The 25,769-nt window shown below is 38.5% G+C and overlaps 1 protein-coding gene across 1 annotated transcript in view; it reads left to right on the top strand.

The window, feature by feature from the left end:
- The window catches only part of LOC115219087, a 263,042-nt gene that overhangs the window by 72,489 nt on the left and 164,784 nt on the right, over positions 1–25,769 (top strand). Inside the window, exon 2 of the mRNA XM_029789154.2 lies at positions 2,892–3,029. Coding sequence (XP_029645014.1) covers positions 2,973–3,029 — 57 coding nt within the window. The 5' untranslated portion in view covers positions 2,892–2,972. The remainder of the gene's footprint in view (positions 1–2,891; positions 3,030–25,769) is intronic.

Here is a 25,769-nt window from a genome sequence, read left to right as displayed (position 1 = left end):
CAGCCATTTCAAATTTTCTGAAGTTCATAATGTAGGTCCTGGTATTTTGGTGTTTTCTCACATTCTTAGTCAGCTGTTCTTGTATCAAATGAGCAAGCAACACATTATGTAACATTCCTCTTTGCTGAGTGTGACAACATTTGGGTATGAATGTTCTATTTGCCTAAAGGATATGCTCTATTTTATGGTCATGCCCTTTTCCCTCATGCTCAAATCCAAATTTCATACAGATTTATCAGTATATGATTGTAGTAATTTTGTCATATCTCCAGTTTTTATAAATCCTCTGAGAGAGAGCACATACTCTCAATTAGGAGTGGCAGTAACATTTGATAATTTCCATTCTAGGTCTTTTAATGCTGAGTTAATTTCCTGCAGTGAGAAAAGTTAACTTGCAATAGACTAGTTTCCTCTCTAGGGGAAGATTTATCTCTTATTTGGCAGTCATTGTGGAACTGGGACTAAGCACTAATCCTTAGAAACCTCCTACCATTTTGATGATGACTCTAGGTAAGTCCTTCTGGATGGCACCAAAGGCATAGCCAACCTTCTGAAGTTAGGAGGAGTAAGAACATAAAAAAAAGGTGCTGTGACATAAACTAAACAATTTTTAACTGATTTCTCTTATATTGCGTGAAATATTCCATTAGTTATACAAAGGGATGCTGAAAAGATCCTGGCTTTAAGGGTATTGTGACCAGAGATGGAATGAACAACCTTCTGAAGGACGTCATCTGGGTTATCATTGAGAATCTCCTGAATCTGTGTCTCCAAGTCCTCCAGTGTGCGATTGGTATTATAACATCCCAGCCTCATCACTCCAGAGGATGTTTGCAAACAGTTCAGGCCAATCTTCATATCATCCTAGCATTAACTCTCCATATTCCATTCTGCAGTCACAGACTTCAGGTTTTAGCTCCTGCATGTAATGGGGTTTCCACGGATGAAAATTTAATTCTTTATGCAACACTGTACCTGTTGTGTACCTTGTTAGTCCACTTTCACAAGCTGCTTGATGTGTTGATTTTTGCAGGCTGCAATTAAGCATCTCCTGCACTGTTGCCACATTCTCTGCTGATTGGAATGTGATTGGACAGCCACTTTTTCTTGCATCATTAACAGAGCCTGTGGTCATCAGCTTTGCATGACAACTTTTTAGTCTCTGGATGTAATGTTGCATGCTTACTTTCCATGCATGCCACCAGCTCTGAACCAAACCAATGAAATTTCACACTTCATAGCATGCTCTCTTAGCTCACTCCTGGGCAGTCAGGCGACCAGCCATCTGGGAAATAAGAAATAAGACAATAAGAAATCACCATTAGTGTTGTCTATTTAAAAAAATGTTTTCATCATAACTTCAGTGATACTGACAATTCTATAAGCAATTTCTAATGCCTAGTTACTTTCCACCCATCCTGTATATATATATATATATATATATATATATATATATATATATATATATATATATATATATATTGGATCATCCCATGAATAATGCAGTTTTTTCAATTGCATGAACTATAAGTCAGAGGAGGATAGGATAAACTATCTGCATCAACGTGCTATAAAAGCAGGTAGTAATTTTACCTTGTACTTATTCTTAGTGCAAGTTTTGAAGAGTGCAGTCCGATTTTAACAGTTATTTTTTCAAAGCTATAATGGAAGTGACAAAGGAGCATATTCGGCATATTTTGCTTTATGAGTTCAATAAAGGCATCAACACAATGGAAAGTGCAAGGAATATTAATGCAGTATATGGGGATTAGACAATAAGCATAAGCCAATGTCAACAGTGGTTCCACAATTTGAGAGCCGGAAACTACAGCATAGAAGATGAGCCTCATCCTGGAAGATCTGTAAAGCTTGATGAGGACATCCTGCAAACCCTGGTGGAACAAAATCCCATTGTAACTGTTGAGGAACTAGCAGAGAAGCTTGGATTTGGTCATTTAATCATTCATTGATACCTGCGTGCCATTGGAAAAGTCAGCAAATAGGGTCAGTGGGTTCCTTACAAACTTTCCGAGTCAAATCGCATGCAGAGAATGAATGTGTGCTCTTCTTTGCTGTCAATAGTAACTGGTGATGAGAAATGGGCCCTCTATAAAAATACTAAGTGCTGAAGACTGTGGGTAGGGAAAGGAGAAACATTGCCACCCCAGGCTAAAGATCTTCACCCAACTAAGGTGTTATTATCTGATTGGTGGGATATGAAAGATTCAGTCCACTTTGAACTTTTAAACCCAAACTAAATGATACCAAAGGAGATCTACTGAGAGCAGTTTGAGCAGTTTAACTCAGCACTAGAAGAAAAATGATCATCTTTCCTTTCAAGACGGAAGGTGTTCTTCCATCCGGATAATGCTCAGCCACATACATCAAGGATGACATTCCAAAGGCTGGAGCAGTTTGAATGGGAGACAATGCCCCACCCACCATATTTGCCAGACATTACCCCATCTGATTATCATTTATTCTGCAGTCTTCAAAATCATTTGAACAGAAAAAATATGAACTCTGTAGATGAGGTCAGAACAGTAGTAGGGGAGTATTTTTTGTCATGGACAAGTGAATTTTGGAAGAGGAACCTTGCAAGTCTACGAGATAGATGGTAGAGCATTGTAGAAAATGAAGGAGAGTATATTTTATATTAAAAAAGAACTTTGTCATCTTAATTTTCAAAAATAAAAGAGGTATAAAAAAACCGCATTATTTATGGGATGACCCAATTTGATACATACATACATGCATACATATATATATATATATATATATACACATACACATACATACATACATACATACATACAATAAAATAAGCCCTTGATTTAAACTGTTCTAACTGACCCTTTTACATAGGTACTTTTCCCATTGTTTTTTTTCAGTGACCCCCTTGACTAGTGATGATTTGATGTATTCAGTTATCTCAAACACCCAATCAACAAACAGTTGGCTGCAATGTGGCTATGGATTGTAATGAAAATAGTACAGAGAAACATAATGGTCATGTGATAACGTCTAAGGTAAGATGAATTCTTAGTTCTCATTCTCTCTTTCTTTGACTCTTAACTGCTATTACAATGAGGGGAGCTACAGACTTGCGACATAGAGGACAGCTGGGAATTCCTGAGGGACAGATTGCTGAGTGCCACAGACCAAATCTGTGGCTGGTGCAGTGTCCCATCCAGACCTAGGGTAATGTGGTAGTGGAACAATGACAGGGCCATTAGAGTTAAGAAACAGACCTGGAAGGCCTGGAAGAATGGAGATAGCAGGAAACTGTATCAGATTGCCAGAAGGGCTGCTAGGAGACAAGTGTGTCTAGCCAAGGGAGAAGCAGAAAAGAATTTGTCTATGTTCAGTGATGTGAGGATGAAAGAACTGAAGTGTTTCAGATTGCAAGACGGTGTGTGAGAGAAAATTGTGATGTCGTAGGAGAGAAATGTGTCTGTAGTGGCGCAGGAGTGGCTGTGTGCTAAGTAGCTTGCTTACCAACCACATGGTTCTGGGTTCATTCCCACTGCATGGCACCTTGGGAAAGTGTCTTCTACAATAGCCTTGGGCCGACCAAAGCCTTGTGAGTGGAGTTGGTAGATAGAAACTGAAAGAAGCCTGTCATATATATGTGTGTGTGTGTGTGTGTGCGTGCGTGCGTGCGTGCGTGCGTGCGTGTGTGTGTGTGTGTGTGTGTGTGTGTGTGTGCGTGCGTGCGTGCGTGCGTGTGTGTGTGTGTGTGTTTGTATGTCTGTGTTTGTCACCCCAACATCGCTTGACAACCGATAGTGGTGTGTTTATGTCCCCGTAACTTAGCAGTTTGGCAAAAGAGGCCAATAGAATAAGTACTAGGCTTACAAAGAATAAGTCCTGGGGTCAATTTGCTCGACTAAAGGTGGTGCTCCAGCATGGCTGCAGTCAAATGACTGAAACAAGTAAAAGAGAGTAAAAGAAAAAGAGAGTATGGATGATGGTGAACTTGCATGTAATGATTCTGCAAAGTAAGAGGCTTAGAAATGCCATTATGAAAGACTGCTGAACATACAGAATAAGTGGGAGGAGAAGCGTCTGCCAACTGTTGACCCAGTTGAGGGACCACATACCCGAATTGACAGTTCCATGAGAGATAAAGCAATTAAGGATATGAAGACAAGCCCCCAGCTCATCAGGAATCTCCGCTGAGATGCTTAAAATATCTGGCAATGTGGGTTATAGTCTAGTCATCTGTATTGTAAATCAGGTGGTTCATGAAGGAGTCATACCCAATGACTGTCGAAGCAGCGCCAAAGTCAACTGTGATAAAATTAAAGATGATGCCTTAGATAGAAATAATTACAGAAGTATCAAATTGCTGGATCAGGCAATGAAAGTTACAGAGTGAGTCATGGCTCAACTAATTAGGGAGAGAGTTAGCTTAGATGAGATGAAGTTTGGTTTTGTGTCACTGATATTATATTTCTGGTAATACAGCTGCAGGAGAAATACATAGCCAAAGATAAACTTCTGTACTTGGCCTTTGTTGAGTTGAAGAAAGCCTTTGACATGGTCCCCCGATCCCTTATCTGGTAGTCAATGCAGAACCTAGTGATAGATGAGTGGTTGGTGAGAGCTGTACAAGGATGCTACCAGTAAGGTGAGGGTTGGCAATGAGTAAAGTGAAGAATTCAGAGTACAAGCAGGGATTCAACAAGGATCAGTGCTCAGCCTCCTCTCATTCATCATAGTTCTTCAGGCAATAACAGAGAACTAGAGAAGAAATTCCAGTTATGGAAGCAAAGTCTAGAATCAAAGGGCCTTAGAGTTAACCTAACAAAAACCAAAGTCTTAGTAACTAAGAAAGTAGACAAATAGGAAATCCCCTCAGGTAGGTGGCCCTGCTTGATCTGTAGAAAGGGTGTAGGTAGAAACTTCATAAGATGCACCTAGTGTTATTTTTGGACACATAAAAGGTGCAGCTATATCAGAGGAAAGTTAACAGGGAAACTAGTTTTTGTATGTGGAAGATGCACAGGTACAATAAACGCTGAAAATGTGCAGAAAATAGACTCCATCAACTGCCCGGGGTGGTGGGGAAGCTAGAGGTAGTAGATAGCTTCTGTTATCTAGGTGACCAAGTTAGTAGTAGAGATGGATGCTCCAAGAGTGTAGCTGTGAGAATAAGATTAGGATTGGAAAAGTTCAGAGAGCTCCTACCCCTGCTGGCAACAAAGGGCCTCCTGCTCAGAGTGAAAGGCAGATTGTTTGATGCCTGTGTGCGAACAGCTATGCTGCATGGCAGTGAAATGTGGGCTGTGATAGCCAAGGACATGTGAAGGCTTGAAACAAATGAAACCAGTATACTTCAGTGGATGTGCCATGTCAGTGTAAGCATCTTGAGAAAAACGTTAGACATAAGAGGCATCAGATAGGGTGTGCAAGAGAGATGACTACACTGGTATGGTTATGTGATGTGTATGGAAGAGAACTGTGGAGAGAACCTGTCGTAGGGGTAGACCCAGGAAGACATGGGACAAGGTGGTGAAGCATGAGCTTTAAACTTTGAGCCTCACAGGGACAATGACTAGTGACCGAGACCTTTAGCGATGTGCTGTGCTTGAGAGGACTCATCAAGCCAAGTGCACTCGTGGTGGTGGCACGTAAAGAACACCTTTCATGCACTGGGCCTCATGGAGGCAAAGTGGCTGAGTTCCTTTTGAGTGTTGGGCCTTGTGGAAGCAATAAGTGAGACCTTTGGCATTATGTTGTGCTTGAGAAGACCCATCAAGCTGAGCAAAATCGCAGTCATGGCAGATACCAGTGTCACACAAATACAGATACAGTAGATACACAAATTGGCACCTGTGCATGTAAAAGCACTGTGGTGTCATGCAAATGGCACCCATGCTGGTGGCATATAAAAGCACCCATTATACTCTCGGAGTGGTTGGCATTAGAAAGGGCATCCAGCCATAGAAAACCATAGAAATTCAGACTGGTGCAGCTTTCCAGCATGCCAGCCCAGTCAAACCATCCAACTTATGCTAGCATGGACAACAGACATTAAATGATGATGATGTTGGGCTTCTTTCAGTTTCTGTCTACCAAATTCACTCACAAGCCTTTGGTTGGACTGAGGCTGGAGTAGAAGACATTTGCCTAAGGTACCATGCAGTGGCACTAAATCTGGAACCTTGTGGTTGGGGAAATATTTGCACAAGAAGTGTACTTCATAAGCCACATCTCAAACTACTCATCTAGGAGACCAGTAACCCAAAATATAAACCAGTACAGAGTCGGTGAGATTCTTCCATTCTCCTTACTTTGGACAATTCCCTGAAAAGCTAATAGTTACTGTAAAATGGTTGGTGATAGGAAGAGCATCCAGCTGTAGAAGACAAGCTGAAATGGAACAGACAAATGTGATGTATCTTCTGCAAGCCACATCATTGGTTACTTGTCAAGGAAGGCTACAACTCTCAAGAAAGAACTGATATAGGATAGAGGGAATGCTTTAACTCTCTTTGCAATGGGGCGATACCCTGAATGTTGATGGCATGAGAAAAACACACCTAGTCCACACTGCAAGATGTGCACAGCACCAAAGTTGGCAAGGTTTTCTCTGTGTCTAAGTGTTGCATGATGATGCAGACTATTACAATCTATCTCACCTGTACTAGCATGACAGATATGAAACGACAATGTTAATGACGATGACAATGATGATGATGATGATTGTGTGTGTGCATGTATGCTGTGGGTATGTTCTATGTATATGTATGTACATGTATGTACCTATATGTGTATGAATGTATGTATATATGTTTGTATGAATGTATGTATATATGTTTGTATGAATGTAAGTATACATGTTTATATATATATATATATGTGTATGAATGTATGTATATATGTTTGTATGAATGTAAGTATACATGTTTATATATATATATATATATGTATGTATGTATGTATGTGTTTGTGTAGATAAATGTATGCACACATGTTAATACATTCATACATACACTTCTTCTTCCTTCATTATCACCATCTTTCTAGTATAAAACTCAACCAAAAATAAAAACAAAGAACAAAAAAACTCTAGTTTGTTAAGCTTTTCTAGAAATATGCTAAATCTTAAGAATTTTCTGAGCTGCCTGCCACTTTATACTTAACCCTCAAGATATGTCTGCATTTTGGAACCTGTGCCAAAAAATAAACTGGGAAAAACCTGTAAAAAAGGAAGGAAAGAAAGAAAGAAAAAGTAAGACATAGACCTTCTTTCTTGTATTGAATCTTCTCTCCCTTCAGATATAGTAGAGAAGTAAAGAAAGATCTCATTTTAAGAGGCCTAGGATAGTAAATGGGAAAGACAGGTGTTTCAGAACATGTGAGATTTACATACAAGCAGATACATACGTTCGCATACATGTCCACATGCAAGCACACACCCATTCATTCATTCACACACACATACATACAAAGATTCACATACACATACTTTTACACACATACATCATCAGTCTCTTCAATGTAGGCATCCTGACACACACACACGTATATATATATATATATCATCATCATATATATATATATTTGAAAATACACATATACATTCACATGTGTGTATGTGTTTTTCTGTGTACACAGATATACTTGCATAGATATGTATACACTTACCTACAGACATGCATAGTCACACACACACACACACATGTGTGTGTGTACATACACAAACATACACACTTAAAGTGATGCATGCATAAGCATAAGTACAAGTGTACATGCATGCATTCAGGTTCTTAGAAAACTATATGTGTGTTTCTCTGTGCATATTTACACACACACACACACACACACACTCAGACACACTTCTCACCAAGTAGTGTGATATTCAAAAACCTCTTCAAATTACCTACAAAAAGACACGTTCCCTTCCTGTTCCCCCCCCCCCCCCGCCTGCCCCTTTGTGACCCTCAAGGTCAGTTGATTTATTTGTGTTTTAGAGAGGTTGTGTTGGCACAGATGTTAAGAACAGTGGAAGAGATGATGTTTGTTAGTAACATTGTTTTTGGTAATGGGAATGAATGAGATGGTAGTGTGCCAGACTTCATTATACTGGATATTTTTTTCCTGCAGTTCTGAAGTTCTGAGTTCAAATCTCACCTTTGGTTTGATACATAATTTTTGAGTTTCTTAAGCATTAAAAAAATCAGTGCAAACATTCTACTGGGGAAGAATTTCTATGTAAGTGATAATATCAACACTTCTTGTGTCATTATTGAGGAAAAATTACTATTATTATTATTATTGTTGTTGTTGCTGTTTATGTTCAATTGTCATAGTTGACTTTTTACCTGTAAATAATAGGTAAAAATACCAAATAATTATTGGTATCAAGTTTAATTGTATGTACCTTTTATGCAAAATTTGCGACCTTGTGCCTGTTTTAAAAATTATCATTATTATCATTATTGTCAGGATACATGGCCCAGTGGTTAGGGTGTTGCACTCACAATTGCGAGATCATAGTTTCAATTCCTAGACATGGTGGTGCATTGTGTTTTTGAGCAAAGACACTTCATCTCACATTCCTCTGCAATCACTTTGACCTGACACATGGTACACTGTGCACCTATTCAGGCTACAGGCAACATCGATTTGATGGAGAGTGTGAGCTACACTATAAACAAATCATTTGTGCAAAATCTAAACACACATATGTTATCTTCAGCAGGAGAGTCCATGGGAAACATGTTACCTTTTGAAGGACAAAGTGCAGCCTTCTTAAAGAAACACAAGATTTCAGAGAAAATCATTATCTTTGATATATATCGTTGATATAATTCTATTTAAAAAGACTCTTTTCCACAAATTGCAAATTTTAGAAACGTTTATTTATTTAAATTTCTTTATCTACAATTGTAATTACATGTTTAAAATAATTACATTTATGTTAAAAACATAAAGATCTGAGGAAAATGAAAACATAATAAATAAAACAGTTGCAATAGAGCTGCTTATTTTGAAACTCTGTTCTTTTTATACATTTTGTTGGGGTTTTTATATAAACAATAGGTTTGACAGTAGCAAACGTCTTTGAAACGAGTCCTTGACAGACGGCAATTAACTTCAATATGGCTTTTCAACATGAAAATGTTTTCTACTTCTGATCTAAAATATAAAAAACTAGCTTTTGGTCTGTATCAGCAAACAGTTAAGTACAAATTTGCTAACTAGAATAAATTTTTTTGCCATGTAGGAGAGAAATTTAACATTAGGGCAGTACCCAGTGTTTAATTTTGATGCTAGGTTCAAATTCTACAAGTGTAATATTTTTTTTTATTCCTTTGGCATCATTTAAATAAGATTCAATTTCATTTCATCATTCTCCTAAAAAGTTGTGAACCATACAAAAATATTGCTGTTGTATTTAACCCCAAGTCAGCCATAATCAAGCAGACATCTGGTCAGCTGTATTAAACTGTGACCATCTCATCTTGAATTCAGTCATTATTCAATGTTTCCTACTATTCTTTTATGTTCATAGTGAACAGAAACAAAATAGAGCTGTGAAGATTCTTTTATCTCAGTGGAATACAAGACAACCTCACAAAGACTGGTGTTATGATAAAATGTGCCCTGTACACTCTGTAAAGTGGTTGGCTAATGAGCAAATCCACGAAGGGTCAGGGGGACCCTTTAATTTTGTCAAAGACATGACAACTTGTCTAATGCTAGTGCCACATTAAAACGCACTCAGTGTACTGTGTAAAATGGTTGGTGCTAGGAAGGATGTCCAACCATTCAAAACCATACCAAAAATAGAATTTATGAATGTGGCAGGATTCTCGATCCATTTTGGAGCACAGTTACTTCAAAGAACTGACTTGGATTGTGTTGACCTGTCACAGAATGTCAGTGTAAAACATCAATAACAATGTAATTTGAGGTATAATTTGGCTGCTACAACTAGCTGGTCAAGTGATTGTATAGAGTGCTTCAATACTGGATCAAGAAAACATTATTAAATGGTAGTGAGTTAGCAGAATGATTTTACTGTCTTTAATACCATGGCTCATATATTCCAGACTTCATCCAACTGAAAATTAACAAAATGGATACGAGGCAGTAAGCTAGCAGAATTGTTAGCATACTGGGCAATATGCATAGTGGCATTTCATCCATCTTCACATTCTGAGTTCAAATACTGTTGAGGTCGACTTTACCTTTCATCTTTTCAGGGTTGATAAAATAAGTACCAGTTAAATACTGGGACAATGTAATCGACTGGCCCACTCCTTGGAAATTGCTGGCCTTGTGTGAAAATTCGAAACCAGTATAATGGACACATACATTTGTTGTGTGTTGTTTAACTTTTGAGTAAACAGATTTATGATTAGAGGTATTCCAACCATGACCATCCCATATTACTTTCAAACATAATGTATCTGGTAGAACATTATTCATTGTGGTCTTTTTTTAATATTTTATTTTTAGCTGAAAGGTTGTGATTTTTGAGATTTAGCTACTAATTCTAACTGATCAAATAACCATGTTGAGGTGCCTTCATTTGTTCATCATGTGTTTGTGTGTGTAGTATTTTAGATAGGTTTATGGGTGGGCGTATGTAGACTGGTTGTTATCATTGATGACGTAATGTTAGTTGTAGGGGAAGGGAAGATAACTGGGTACAGGTTTCATTCACTTTAATATAAACATTATCACCCCCCACCACTCCAATGTAAATAAAGGAATTGTTACTCATAATTTGAGTCAGTCAGTTTTCTTCTTACTCATTTTCTTTTTGTTCATTTTTCCTTGTCTTCTTCTTTTTCACATCTGCTGTCTTCCTCCTTCTCATTCTCTTTTCTTCTTCTTCTTCTTCTTCTTCTTTTTTTCTCCCCTTCTCTTTCTTCTTCTTTCTCTCCTTTTTCTTCTTTTTCTTCTTCTTTCTCCCCTTCTTGTTCTTCTTCTTTCTCTCCTTTTTCTTTTTCTTCTTTCTCCCCTTCTCTTTCTTCTTTCTCTCCTTTTTCTTCTTTTTCTTCTTCCTCCCCTTCTCTTTCTTATTCTTTCTCTCCCTTTTCTTCTTCTTTCTCCCCTTCTCTTCTTCTTTCTCTCCTTTTTCTTCTTCTTCTTTCTTTTCTTTCTCTCCTCTTTCTTCTTTCTCTCCTTCTCTTTCTTCTTCTTCTTCTTCTTCTTCCCTTCCTTCCTTCTTTCTTTTGCTTCTTTCTCCTGTAATTGTCAATATTATCATCATTATTATTAAGGCTGTGAGCTGGCAGAATCGTTAGTGTGCTGGACCAAATGCTTAGCGGTATTTCACCCATTGTTATGTTCTGAGTTCAAATTCCACCGAGGTCGACTTTGCCTTTCATCCTTTCGGGGTCAATAAATTAAGTACCAGTGAAATACTGGAATTGATATAATCAACTAGTCGCCACTCCACAAATTTGAGATCTTCTACCTCCAGAGGAAAGGATTATTATTATTATTATTATTATTATTATTATTATTATTATTATTATTATTATCATCATCCAAGGTCAACTTTACCTTTCATCCTTTAAGTCCATAAAATAAAATAAAGTACCTGTCAAGTACTACGGTCGACAGCACCAACTAATCCCATCCCCTCAAAAATAGCTGGTTTTGTGCCTAAATTAGAAGCCATTATTATTATTACTTTTTTTATCCTATGTTTAGTATGTGCAATTCAAAGAGGTGTTCAAATCCTGTATGAGTGAGTGTGATTATGTCTCTGCCTGCTTTTATGTATACGTTTGTGTCTGTGGGTAAACATATGTAAATTCACACACACCACAAACACATGTGTGTGTGTATAAATTTGTGTATGTACGCATATATGTATATATGTGTGTGTGTGTGTGCATGTGTGTATATGTATGTGTGTGTATGTTTGTGTGTATATGTGTGTGTGTGTGTGTGTATATTTATATAAGAGTATATATATGAATAAATTTAAGCATTTATGTACATATGCGACTCTATACATATGTATGTTGTGTGCTTTGTTATATATATGTTGATTTCTGTATTAAAACCTTAACATATTTATTCATATACAAATATGTGTTTACATGTATGTGTGTGTGTGTGTGTGTGTGTGTGTGTATAAAAGTACATGTATATGTGTGTACGTGTGTTTACATATGTAAGTGTATACTTAATATACAAGCATGAGAATCGAATGATCTCATTGATGTGCAATTTCCTTATCCCTTCTCCCCCACTGCAAAAAAAAAATACTGTTAAAGGTAAGCTGTCTCAACAAGGAAGAAAAAGTAACAAGACACACACACAAACATTGTAAATGCCTGCATGATTTAGCTGCAATATTGTGACCTACCTGTAATGCCAATCCCATTTATTTTGTTTCTCTTCCCACCAACTCCACTTCCTATTTCTTTGAGATATGACTTTTTTTCTTTATACTGTCTAAAGTGGAATACTTGTAGCTATGTTTATGTTGTAGTGGACGACTGGAATACCTGATTAGATATGAAATTATGAGGTTCTGTCTTATTTAGATCCAACCAACAAGGAAATAAGTTGACTGTGTTGTGATATGAAAACCGACTGGGAAATAAGTTGACTATGTTGCGATATGAAGGTAATATTGATTTTGTGTATATGATATTGTGCATCTGTGTATGTGATGATAACCATCCTAACATATGATGTCATCATGGCTTGTGTGTAAATTGTATTTAAATCAGGGTAAACTCACTCTTACTGAAATGTCAGCCTCACTCTATGGTCCGGGGTAAGACAAAGTCAAGGTAGTTGAAGGTAGACAGGGACACAATAAATGACCAAGACTTCACAACGCTTAGTGAAACTGCTTTTTTTTTTACTCCTGTATCTATTGTTCTTGTTTGCTCTGTTTCCTAGAATTCAGTATTCATATGTTCAGATATACACATAACTCACCAACAGTTTGAGACCTGACAGCTATCCTGATTGTGCTTAGTTTGTTTGTCAAAATAGTTTACCACAGTATGGCCATTGCACATGTTATAGCTTCTTGGGGCCACAGGTGAAGTGCTGGTTGTCAAACCCAGACCAAATGGGGATAACTTATTCTGGAGGTTTCCAACAAAGGATTTGACCAATGGTGTTGTCCCTCTTTGAACATCTTAATGGTGCAATATGCTATGTCTGTGTGAGGATATCACATGATACTGATAGTTGTACATATCATATTACAATATACTGTAACTCCGTGTGTGTTTTTGTGCTTCCTCTTCTTGACTACACATGATAGATGTTTTTCATTTCAAATCTTCCATGAAAACATCTCTGGTCATGAGTAAATACAACCTTATTTGGAAACAGGCAGGAGGAGCACTGGTCTATAGAAAATCTGCTTCAGTGAATTCTGTTTGCCCCATGTATGTATGTACATATGTATGTATGTATGTATGTATGTATGTATGTATGTATGTGAGTGTGTGTCTCTCTGTCTGTCGGTTAATTTTTATTAAACATCCACTTTCTTATATGTGCATCAGACAATTCACTGATTATATTTCCTTATGACCAGGCATGTTTACCTGGAAGTTTGAAAATAACACCATATGTATTATGGCAACTCTCATTTATAAGTTATTGTTTGGTAACATGAAAAGGAGGCACACACACACACATGTAATACACACACACACACATGTAATACATACACACATGTTATACATACACATGCACACACTCACACTCATCATAAAAAGTGGGCCTTTTTCAGTTTTAGCTACCAGAACCACTCACCAAGATTTATCATCATCATCATAATATTCGTGTATATGATAGTAACTACAGGATAATATGGCTCAAGTGTAAAATCAATGCAAAACTGGTGTAATATATGACACTAATATGATACTAATATATAAGGTAGTGAGCTAGCAGGATCATTTGCATGCAGGGCAAAATGCTTGGTGTCATGTCGTCTGATTTTATGTTCTGAGTTCAAATTCTGCTGAAGTCTACTTTGCCTTTCATCTTTTCAAAGTTGATAAAATAAGTACCAGTTGAGTGCTGGGGGGGTCAATGTAATCGACTTCTCCCCTCTCCTAAAATTGCTGGCCTACATACATACATACATGTATGTACGTATGTATGCATGTATGTATATACATATACACATGTGTATAGGTATATGTATATATATATATATATGTAAATCTTCTTGTTTCAGTCATTTGACTGTGGCCATGCAGGAGCATCACCTTTCGTCAAAAAAATCAACACTCCAGCACTGATTCTCTTTTGCCAAACCACAAAGTTATGGGTACATAAACACGGCAACATTGGTTGTCAAGTGATGGTGGGTGACAAACACAAACACGCAAAAACATACATACATTTATATATACATACATACATACATATATATATATATATATATACACACACACACACAATGATCTTTTCAGTTTCCTTTTACCAAATCCTTTGGTTGACCTGAGGCTATAGTAGAAGACACTTGCCCAAGGTGCCACACAGTGGGACTGAACCCGGAAGGTGACACATAAAAGCATTCCTTGCCTGTGATGCATAAAAAGCACCTACTTCACTCTTGGAGTGGTTGGCATTAGGAAGGGCATCCAGCCCTAGAAACCATGTCAGCTCAGATTGGAGCCTGGCACAGCTCTCCAGCTTACCAGTTCCAGTGAAACCATTTAACCCATGCCAACATGGAAAATAGATGTTAAAAGATGATGATGGTGATGATATATATGATATTGTAGTTAAATGATGTGGTATAATAATCTAGGTAATATTGGTATATCTATAATCCTTCAATATACCATGACTGTTGTGTATTATCCACATAATATTTGATAACTGGATATTATACACCACATTCTTAGTATATGAGGCATTCTCTATCTTTAATCACTACAGCCTCTGTGTGGCTTTCATCTTTAGATCATCTGAGATTTAGTACAGATTTTCTTGACTACTGTTGCCAGGTATCCTGAGATGTTGTGAACACCTTCTTACCAAAACACCACTTTGCAATGGGAATAGTGGGGGAAAATCCTGGTTAGTATCAGGAGGGACTGGAATACCTACAAGGAAGAGGAAGGGAAGAATATGTATAATGAGGTGGTGGAAAGGGGAGAGAGAATACCATTAAGGAGCAGACAGGGAAGAATATCAAGATGCTGGTGGAGGAGGAAAAAAATACCATCAGTGTAGAGGTGGGCAGGAAGGTGTAAGGGAAGACAGAATACCATCAAAGAGGAATAGGTGGTGGGAGTACCATTAACAAGAAGGTTGTGGCGAGTGAAAATTAGTGCCATCAAAGCTTCAATTCTGAGAAATAACTCGTGCATTATTGCCCTCTTTTTTCACAATAATTTTTCAAGGATAGCAATAATGGTAATTCCAACACGAAGATTCCTTTCTTCCTTCCTTCTCAAACCTTAATCTCAGCTCCTACCTGAACCATGTACTTCACCACCCTTGCTGCCATTAACATCAAGACAGTTAGTGCAATAATGATGGTTGTAGTAGTAGTGGTTATGGTGGTGGTTGTGGTGAAATTTCAGTGGTGATGATGTTTATATGATGGCAGTAGTGATGATGATGATTCCTGGGATGATGATAATGATGATGGTGACGATAGGGTTGATGGCTGTGGTGGTGGCAGTGGTAGCAGTGATGATTGTGAGAGTATGGTATGGGAGATGGTGATGATGGTGATAGCTGCAAGAGTAAGGATGATGATGAGGAGGAAGATAAGGAAAAGTCGGGATGAACACTTCATTAGCTATGGCTGGCTGGGATGTTAGGGTAGTTATTGGATATCTTTCTATACATGAAAGACTGTGGGGTGGGGAGAAGGGTGAAGAAGACAACAGTAAAGAAGTACCCAGGTATGTGACTCTGCCAAACCCACCCTCACGTTCCTGTGGTAGGGTAGGAGGATAAGTGCTGAGCTAGGATTGAATCAGCTGACATGAAGTAATATAAAGGGAATTTGTGATGATGCAGTTAATGATGTTAGTAATGGTGACATTATTGGTGGTGGTGCAGGGCCATGGTAGAAATAAGGGTGGTGGTTGTGGTGGTGGTGGTAGTAATGATGGTGGGGAGTCATGCCATTGGTACTATTTTTGATGGTAGTGATGGTAATGTCAGTGGTTGACAAGAGATGGTGGTGGCAGAGGTGGATATGTAAAGGAGTTTCCTGTGGTACCTGATATTCTATATTGTTTTCCTGAAAAAGTTTACCATAATTAAGCACTGTAAATGTGTGTGTGTGTGTGTGTGTGTGTGTGTGTGTGTGTGTGTGTATGCATGTGCATGCAAGTGTGTGTGTGTTGTGAATTAATAAGAGTATATTGTGAGGCAGACTAATGGAATGACATGTAGAGTGATGATGAAAGAGAGAAGACCAGTAAAAGTGAAAAGTCGCTGTAGGGTAAGCAAGATGAAGTCTGAAATAGGATTGTGTGTAGTGATGGGGGTGGTGATGGTTGTGACCATCACCACCCCCATCACTATAACAGGAATATATATAGAATATATAAATGTGTGTATAAATATATTGATATATATGTGTGGGGTGTGCGTATAGCTATAAATGCTATAAATGTACTGTATTACTAGCAGTAGTAGTAATATTATAGGTTGTTAAGGTGGCAAACTGGCAGAATCATTAGCAAGCCAGGCAAAATGCTGCTAAGCATTTTGTCCATCTTTCCATTCTGAGTTCAAATTCCGCAGAGCTCAACTTTGTCTTGCATCCTTTTGGGGTTGATAAAATAAGCACCAGCTGAGAACTGGGAACTGTTATTGAATTTTCTAATCTCCAAAATTGCTGGCCTTGTGCTAAAATTTGAAATCAATATTACAGGTAGTTATATTGATAACATCGGTAGTGGTAGTGTGGATAGTTGGAGGAGACACACTCATCATACTGCACCAATTGATGCAGGAATCATAGGAGGCTAATGATGTTCAGTGGATGGATATTTGACCCACCACCTATACTTACAACCTTGATTTATTGAGAGGGTTGAAGTACTTGCTCAACAACATGGCTTAGGGAGGTTTTACCTAGAACATAAAAGGTCAACACCTTATATTCTTAATTAGTTTGTTGTTTATTTTTAAGTCAATCCTGATTGAGTAGAGCTATGATCGACAGAGTTCCATCCATGACCATCCCACCTGTTGTATGTTTAGCACTACATTTTAGAATATATCCTTCAATTTTCAAGTTGGCTGGATGCAATTTCACAGTGATTTACTTCTTTTTGTTTCTATTTTCTTTGAGTGACTATGAAGAGCAGGTTTTCTGAACCTCTTTTGTCCCTTGCACCTTTACAGTTTTCCAAGAAAAAAAAAAGAGCGCCCCACCACAAACAGATAAAGTTAGTATAAAACATATACAGTGTCACGCAGTGGGACTGAACTCCCCAACCACATGGTTCCAGGTTCGGTCCCACTCTGTGGCACCTTGGGCAAGTATCTTCTACTATAGCCTCAGGCCGACCAAAGCCTTGTGAGTGGAATTGGTAGACGGAAACTGAAAGAAGCCCGTCATATATATGTATGTATGTATGTATGTATGTGTGTGTGTGTGTGTGTGTGTGTGTGTGTGTGTGTGTGTATCTGTGTTTGTACCCCCAACATCGCTTGACAACTGATGCTGCTGTGTTTACATCCCTGTAACTTAGTGGTTCGGCAAAAGAGACCGATAGAATAAGTACTAGGCTTACAAAGAATAAGTCCTGGGGTCGATTTGCTCGACTAAAGGTGGTGCTCCAGCATGGCCACAGTCAAATGACTGAAACAAGTAAAAGAGTAATACCTCACTTTACAAGGACCTGCTTTACGAGACCCTGGATTTACAAGTTTTATTTTTCAGCTCACTTTTGTATGGTGAGCTGAAATTTTACAAGCACAAGATTCAAATTTTGAACGAAGTGCAAAAGTTTCTACTAACATAACAAATGCTTCTGTGTGTTACCAAGAAATTTAAAGAGAGAGAAAAAAAGCTTCTTCTAAGCAAACAGCTCTAGACTTGTTTTTTAAAAAGAAATCTACAAGTCCATCTATGAGTGCTTGTGAATCAGTCTACAAGTGATGGTGTGTGCAAGTCTTGTGTGAGTGAAAGTGATTCAGCAAATGATTATAAAAATAGTATTTCTTATTACAAATGATCTCAACAGTCTTTTTACTTTACATAAAATATTCTTCACATTCTACTGTTGTTTTATTGCCATTTATTTATGAGTATTATAAGTTTTATTGGTAAAATATTTTTATGGGAATGAATTACGATTTATAACATTGCTGCTATGGGAAATTATTGCTCTGCTTTACGAGTTTTCACTTTACAAGCGGTGTCTGGGAATAAATTAACTCATATTTCAAGGCATTACTGTATATCTTCAAAAGAAGTTTTAGTTAAGACTTTATTGCAAGTTTTATTCACACCATTCTGAAGTAATCCACATCATGTCAAAATATTGGTTCCAAATTTTGGTACAAGGCCAGAAGTTTGGAGAAAGAGAATAAGTCTATTGTATTGGCCTCAGGGCTCGACTGATATTTATTTTAATGACCCCAAAAGGATAAAAGGCAAAGTTGACCTCAGTGGAATTTGAACTCAGAATGTAAGGATGGATGGCATGCCTCTAAGCATTTTGTCCAGACTGCTTATAATTCTGCCAGCTCACCATCTTAACTCCTGCCAAAATATTACCATGCCCCACCAGTAGGGCAGGCACCACACCTTAAGAAATACTGACGAAGAGGGTCCTTTCTTGTTTAACTTGTCCTGCTTTTCCTCAGAAAAGCTTCGACTCTCTAATAAGCAAGTTTTCACTGACTTACACTTTTCTACTTTTGGTCCAGTATCAAGCATTGAATCACCACCACCTCAATTCCTTTCACCTCTATTATGTATTATCTACAATTAAAATGGCCTAGTGAACGGATATGACATAGATCTATCAGCATCTAAATCAGTGGTTCTCAGCTGGGGTTCATATAAAATTTTGGTGGGGCCCACACAAATAAAATACTCTAATTTAGATTATAATATCAATGTAACCTTGTTAATGTCAACAGCACATAGTTTAAGAGAGATTTGGCTGCTATTTTGTGCAGGTCAAGTAACCACATCATCATTCACCATCATCGTTTAATGTCCGCCTTCCATGATGGCATGGGTTGGATGCTTTGATAGGAGCTGACCAGGCAGAAGACTGCACCAGACTTCTGTGTCTGTTTTGGTATGATTTTTATGGCTGGGTACCCTTCCTAACACCAACCACTCTGCAGAGTAGAGAGTGCTTTTTATGTGGCACCAGCACAAGTGAGGTCAATTTTGGCATGGTTTTTGCAGCTTGATGCTCTTCCAAAAGCCAACAACTTTACTGTGTGGACTGGATGAGGATGGTTTTTTTTTTTTGCTAGTCAACCTGGTGGGATGAAAATTAAGTTGTATAATAGGGGCCACACATTGCAAAAGGGACTATAAATAGTCCAACACCTTAACTTTATGTTGTTCCTCATACTTAAATGTGTCAGGAAAAAAAAATCCATTCTCTACCAAAATATGTGCCAAATCATTTGTATATTAGACTGAACTTAGAGAACATGAAGAAGGGTAAAACAATTCTGTTTGTTGCTTTACCATCTGTAGTTGTAGAAGTAACAGCTGCAACAGCAATGGAAGTGATAGTAGTAGTAGTAGTAGTAGTAGTAGTAGTAGTGGTAGCAGTGGTGGTGGTGGTGGTAGTTGTGGTGGTGGTGATAGTGCCAGCAGCAGTGGAAATTATAGTAGTAGGTGTTGTTGTTATAGGGTTAATTAAGTATACTGTAGTTATGTAAATTTTTATCAGTTTGCAGTGAACCTTGTAATATTCATACTTGTACTTTTAGTTCATTTTCCCACCACATATTTAGACACACACACACAAACATCCACATAGACATTCATATATGTAAACATGCATATGTATCCACACAGGCAGTTATTCAAATTCATCCATACACATACCCTATGCATACATGTATGTATGTATGTATGTATGTATGTATGTATGTATGTATGTATGTATGTATGTATGTATGTATGTATGTATATACATATATATATATATGTGCTAATCCACACGTGCAAAATTATCCTTAAACACATATGCATAAAAGAGTGGATGTGACGATGGTGAGTTGTGAAGCTGATGATGATGATGAAAATTAGTGGAGGTATGATGCTGAGCAATGGAGGCATTGACAGTGATGAGTAGAATTAGAGGTGATGCTGATTATAATAAGCAGTGGAATTACTGTGCATGATGTTAGGGTTGACAGATTATGACATTAGAATAAAGAGTTACTTCTGACTAATGAAAAGAACAAATATTCAAGCAGAAGAATGTGGTCTGTGAAAGACATCACTAGAAAATAAATGATTGATTCCAGAGGAATGGACAGTAAAACTGCACTTGGCCTGGCTTTAATTTAAGTTAACAATGCATTAGTGGTACTTATTTTATTGACCCCTTGGTGGGATGAAGATCAAAGTTGACTCAAATAGGATTGAACTCAATACAAATAAAAAAGAGGATCAAAGTTCCTTCCTAAACCATAGTCTCATACGACCAGTTTACTGGGTTCTGTTGCATATATATATATATATATATACACTACTGGTGAAGATGATCACCCAGTCCAGGAATCAAAACCACAATCTTACAATCATGAGTGCAAAGCCCTAACCACAAAGTCATGCACCTCTACCAGTACGTAAATGGTTGCAATAAAATACAAATTTGTTTCAGACCATGCTTATTGTGCTACACCTTGTTTCTATTGACTTAATGATAATTATTTCTAATTTTCACAAAAGGCCAGCAATTTTGAGGATAGCGGTGGGGGGGGGGCAAATCAATTACATTGACCCTTGTGTTTAATTGGTATTTTATTCTATCAACTCCAGAAGGATGAAAGCCAAAGCTGACCTTGGTGGCATTTGAACTCAGAACATGACTAAATACCACAAGGTTCTAATGATTCTACTAAACTGTTATGAAAGAGTACAAGGTTATTACTGGTATTGATTTTTAATGAAACCAGAGATACTGAAGATAATGTGAACCCTTGCAAGGTTTGAACATGTGAGATAGAGGTATGAAAACTACATTAGCACAATGCACACATTTCTAAGAATAGGGTGAAGTCGATTGAATTGGTTTTCATTTTAGTGATCTCTGGAAGGATGAAAGTAAAAAAGAAAAATAACAAATTTTAATCACAGTGGGACTTGAATTTAAAGCTTAGGAGTTGGAAGGTAAATAATTAAAACAGTTTTTATTCTAGCACTGTGTTATGTCTGGCATTTCATAATTTAATATTTTCATTTTATGTAGAGAGAGAGGAAATAGAATTGGGTGACATTCGTGCATTTCTCAAGTAACAAACAAACAGAAGTAACCTTTGATTGGGAACTGAAAGTGAAAGTGAAGTGAGTGGTACAAGATTTTATTTACTTTTTAAAGTCATCTCTACAGATTTTCTATTGGAACTTGAGCCAACACTGAAAGTTATGATGCTTATATATGAATATGTCTATGTAAACAATGCAATCAAAAAGGTAATGAGTGTATACACATGTTTCAGGAGTTATTGCTCTTTCTTATCCAAGCACTATAGCCAACCATGAAGACATTGCTTAAATAGCCACCATAATGAAATACGGTATCCTTGCCAACAATTAATGAGATTTTATTTGTTGAATAGCAATGAAGGAGACATCAGTTTAGCATTGTCGTACCTTCAACACTACTACCACCACCACCACCACCCCCTACCACCAATACAACCACTTCAGCTATTGCTGTCAGTGCAATGACTACCATCATTGCGACTATCTCAGTAAATACAGTAACCACCACTAATGCAATCACTGTCAAGACCACCACCACCACCACCACCCCCTACCACCAATACAACCACTTCAGCTATTGCTGTCAGTGCAATGACTACCATCATTGCGACTATCTCAGTAAATACAGTAACCACCACTAATGCAATCACTGTCAAGACCACCACCACCACCAACAACAACAACAACAACAGACAACCACCATCACTACTACAACCATCAGAGCCAATGTAACACCAAGCACCACCACCAACACAACTACCGCTGTCAAAATGATCCTCGCTGGTACTATAATGCCATCACCATCAAAACCAACTGTTATCACCATTGCAACTACAACCATTACCACAACAACCACCACAACTAGAGCTGTCACTGCCAATACAACAACCACTATTAGAACCATCATCACCACAACCACCACTATCACCATCAGTACAAGTACTAAAGTGTACAGGCTTCCTTCAGTCATGAAGTTGCACCTAGAAGGTTCCTCCAGTCCAGGCAAGGTTTTTTTATGGAAGACCAGCAGTTGGCCAGGCATACCAGTCTCCCCTCTCCACACCACCGATGTTGTTCAAGGGAAAGGCAGAAATCAATACAGCTTGGCACTAGTGACGTCACAACTCATTTCTACAGCTGAGTGAACTGGAACAATGTGGAATAAAGTGTCTTGCTCAAGAACACAACACAACCAGCCTGGTTTGAGAATTGAACTCACTACCTCATGTTTGTGAGTCCGGTGCTCTAACCATTGGGCCACGTGCCTTCACAAGTACTATAACACAACAACCAAAATAATACCACCACTACTACCACTAATACCTATTTCTTTACTACCCACAAGGGGTTAAACACAGAGAGGACAAACAAGGACAGAAAAAGGGATTAAGTCGATTATATCGACCCCAGTGTGTAACTGGTACTTATTTAATTGACCCTGAAAGGATGAAAGGCAAAGTCAACCTCGGCGGAATTTGAACTCAGAACATAACGGCAGACGAAATACGGCTATGCATTTCGCCTGGCGTGCTAACGTTTCTGCCAGCTCGCCGTCTTATAAAAAGAGTCAGCAGGAGTCCGTCATTACTTTCTGCCGGAGGTGTGTGGAGCTTAGATGTTTCGCTCATAAACACACACATCGCCCGGTCTAAGATTCGAACCCGCGATCCCTCGACTGCAAGTCCGCTGCTCTAACCACTAGGCCATGTGCCTCCTAATATCACCATCATCATCATCACCATCTTCACGGCCACTGCCACCGAAGCATCATAGCCAGAAATATCACAGTGTCTTCCAGTCACTTTCATCCTTTGTTATCTCTCTTCATCAATTGTCAAGTAACTTGGAAGTTATGTTATAGTGGGGAAACATGCAGATAACAGCATGTGTGTGTTGGTGGTGGTAGTGGGCGATGAAGAAGTTTATTAATGATGGTGGTGGTGGTGGTGGTGGTGGTGGTGGTGGAGAGGTAACATGCAATTGTTTGTGGGTGTAAGGTGTCAGTTATTCTCTTCCTTCAATGTTCATTGCATAGAATGAGTCAGAAGTGTGATGTGGTGTTTGGGGTGGTGGTAATATTTGTGATGGTGGTGGTAGTGTTTGTGGTGGTGATGTTTGTGATGGTGGTGGTGGTGGTGGTAGCATTTGAGGTAGTGGTGGTAGTGTTTGTGGTGGTGTTTGTGGTAGTAATGTTTGTAATGGTAGTGATGGTGGTGGTGTTTATGGTGCTGCTGCTGATGTTTGCGGTGGTGGAGTTTGCTGTGGTGGTGGTGGTGGTGGTGGTGGTGGTGGTTGGTGTTTGTGTTGTTTGTGGTTCTATTGGTGACGATGGTGTTTGAAATAATAATTGTGGTTGTAATTGTTGTGGTCGAGATTACCACAATTATTGTTGTGGTGTTAGTGCTGGTGGTGGTTGTGATAGTGTGATGCTGGTGAGGCATTTGTAGTTGTGGTGCTGGTAGCTTATGGTGATGGTGTCCAGTTCTGTTTGTTATGATGCTGGTAGGGATAGTAAAGGTGGTGTTTTGCCATACCGTTGCTGTGGTGGTAGCTGGAATAGTGATGGCTGTTGCAATATTGGCAATGGCAGTGGCGTTTATGGTTGTCGTTGTGGAATGTTACTCAATTGTAATGTTTGTGTACACAAATAGTCCATGTGGAAGGAGGAGATTGTTGTTGTTTTGTGATATCGCCCCCCCCCCACCACTACCACCCTTTCCTTCTCCTCCTCCTACTACTACTACTACTACCATCACAACTGCTACTTCCCCTCCACCACTACCTCCTCCTCCTATTACTACTACTACTACTACCACTGCTACTGCCCCTCCATCACTACCTCCTCCTCCTACTACTACTACTACCACCGCTGCTACTGCCCCTCCACTGCCTCCTCCTCCACCTACTACTACTACCACCGCTGCTACTGCCCCTCCACTGCCTCCTCCTCCACCTACTACTACTACCACTGCCCCTCCACTTCCTCCTCCTCCTTCTCATCCTACTACTACTACAACTACTACCACTGCTACTGCCCTCTACCACTACCTCCTTCTCCTCCTCCTCCAACTACTACTACTGCTACTGCTGCTGCTGCTGCCATAACATCAACACTGATATCATCATTATCACCATTACCATCAGCTTTATTATTAACACTGGTCCATTACTGTCATTAGGATTAAGGTGGTGGAGAGGGGGAAGATGTATGCTCACCAATGCCATTGTTACCTTCACCATTATCACCACCACCTGAAATCCTTTGCATGGACACTCCCCCCTCTAAAATTAGCAACTAATTTTTCCTTGGTTCACACCTTATTCTTACTGCATATATAAAAAAAAAAGGTGGCATGGTCCTGGCTGGAATGCCTTTAATCATAAATCTGCTCAGTCAGAACTGACCTGATGCTAAACAACAATATCAACAATGACAACATCAAAATAACCAGCTGAGAGCAGTGTAAATAGAAACCACATGCCAGAAATAGGGTACCAAACAACCAGCTGAGAGCAGTGTGTATAGAAGCCATATGGTTGAAACAGGGTACCAGACAATCAGTTTAGTGCAGTAAATAGGCATCACATAGCTGAACTTACCATTGTTCCCATAAACAGGGTACCAGACAATTAGCCAGGAGCAGTAAATAAGTACCATATAACAGAAACAACTCACTTCTGTTGCAAGTGACTATATTATAAAGCTGATGAGTTTTCCATTGTTGTTGTTATGGCCCCATATCAGTTCTCATTTTAGTTATGATCATTCCATTCTTTTTCAGACTGTAACATACAATGCAGTTTTTTTTCCCCCTTGAAAAATGATAGCATTGATTTGAATTTAGATCCAGCTGCTATTTCTGGCTGATATATTACTCTGCAAGCTCAAAAAAGGTGATAGACACGAATCAGCTCTAGTTAAAAAGAAAAAAAATGTGGCAGTATCATGTCACAGAAAGGAGTGCTTCTTTGCCTGAGGAATTTACCTAAGAAAGGGCAAGAGGAAAATGGCATTTATTTGCTTTTCAAAAAAAGAGTGGAGTTTCTATATGCTTCATTTTTGTATTTGGTTTGGAAGATTCTTGATGTGAATTTGTGTTGAAACAAATTTTGTTGTATCCTAGGAGATAAATTACACCAATAATACCAATAATAATAACCTACACACAAGCAATGAAAGAACTTAAACAAAGGATTGATTAATTAGTTGGTTAAATATTTAACCAACTGACTAGCAATGAAGAAGTGGAATTGAACCTGTGCATGTGTCATTATTATTGGCCTTACGACTCTTCCAAGATACAACAAAATTTCCATCTTCCCTTGAATGTGGAATTGGTGAGAGCCCTGGCTGATG

This window comes from Octopus sinensis, linkage group LG14, assembly GCF_006345805.1.
Source record: "Octopus sinensis linkage group LG14, ASM634580v1, whole genome shotgun sequence".
Lineage (NCBI taxonomy): Eukaryota > Metazoa > Mollusca > Cephalopoda > Octopoda > Octopodidae > Octopus > Octopus sinensis.
This window is presented reverse-complemented; position numbering and strand designations above follow the sequence as displayed.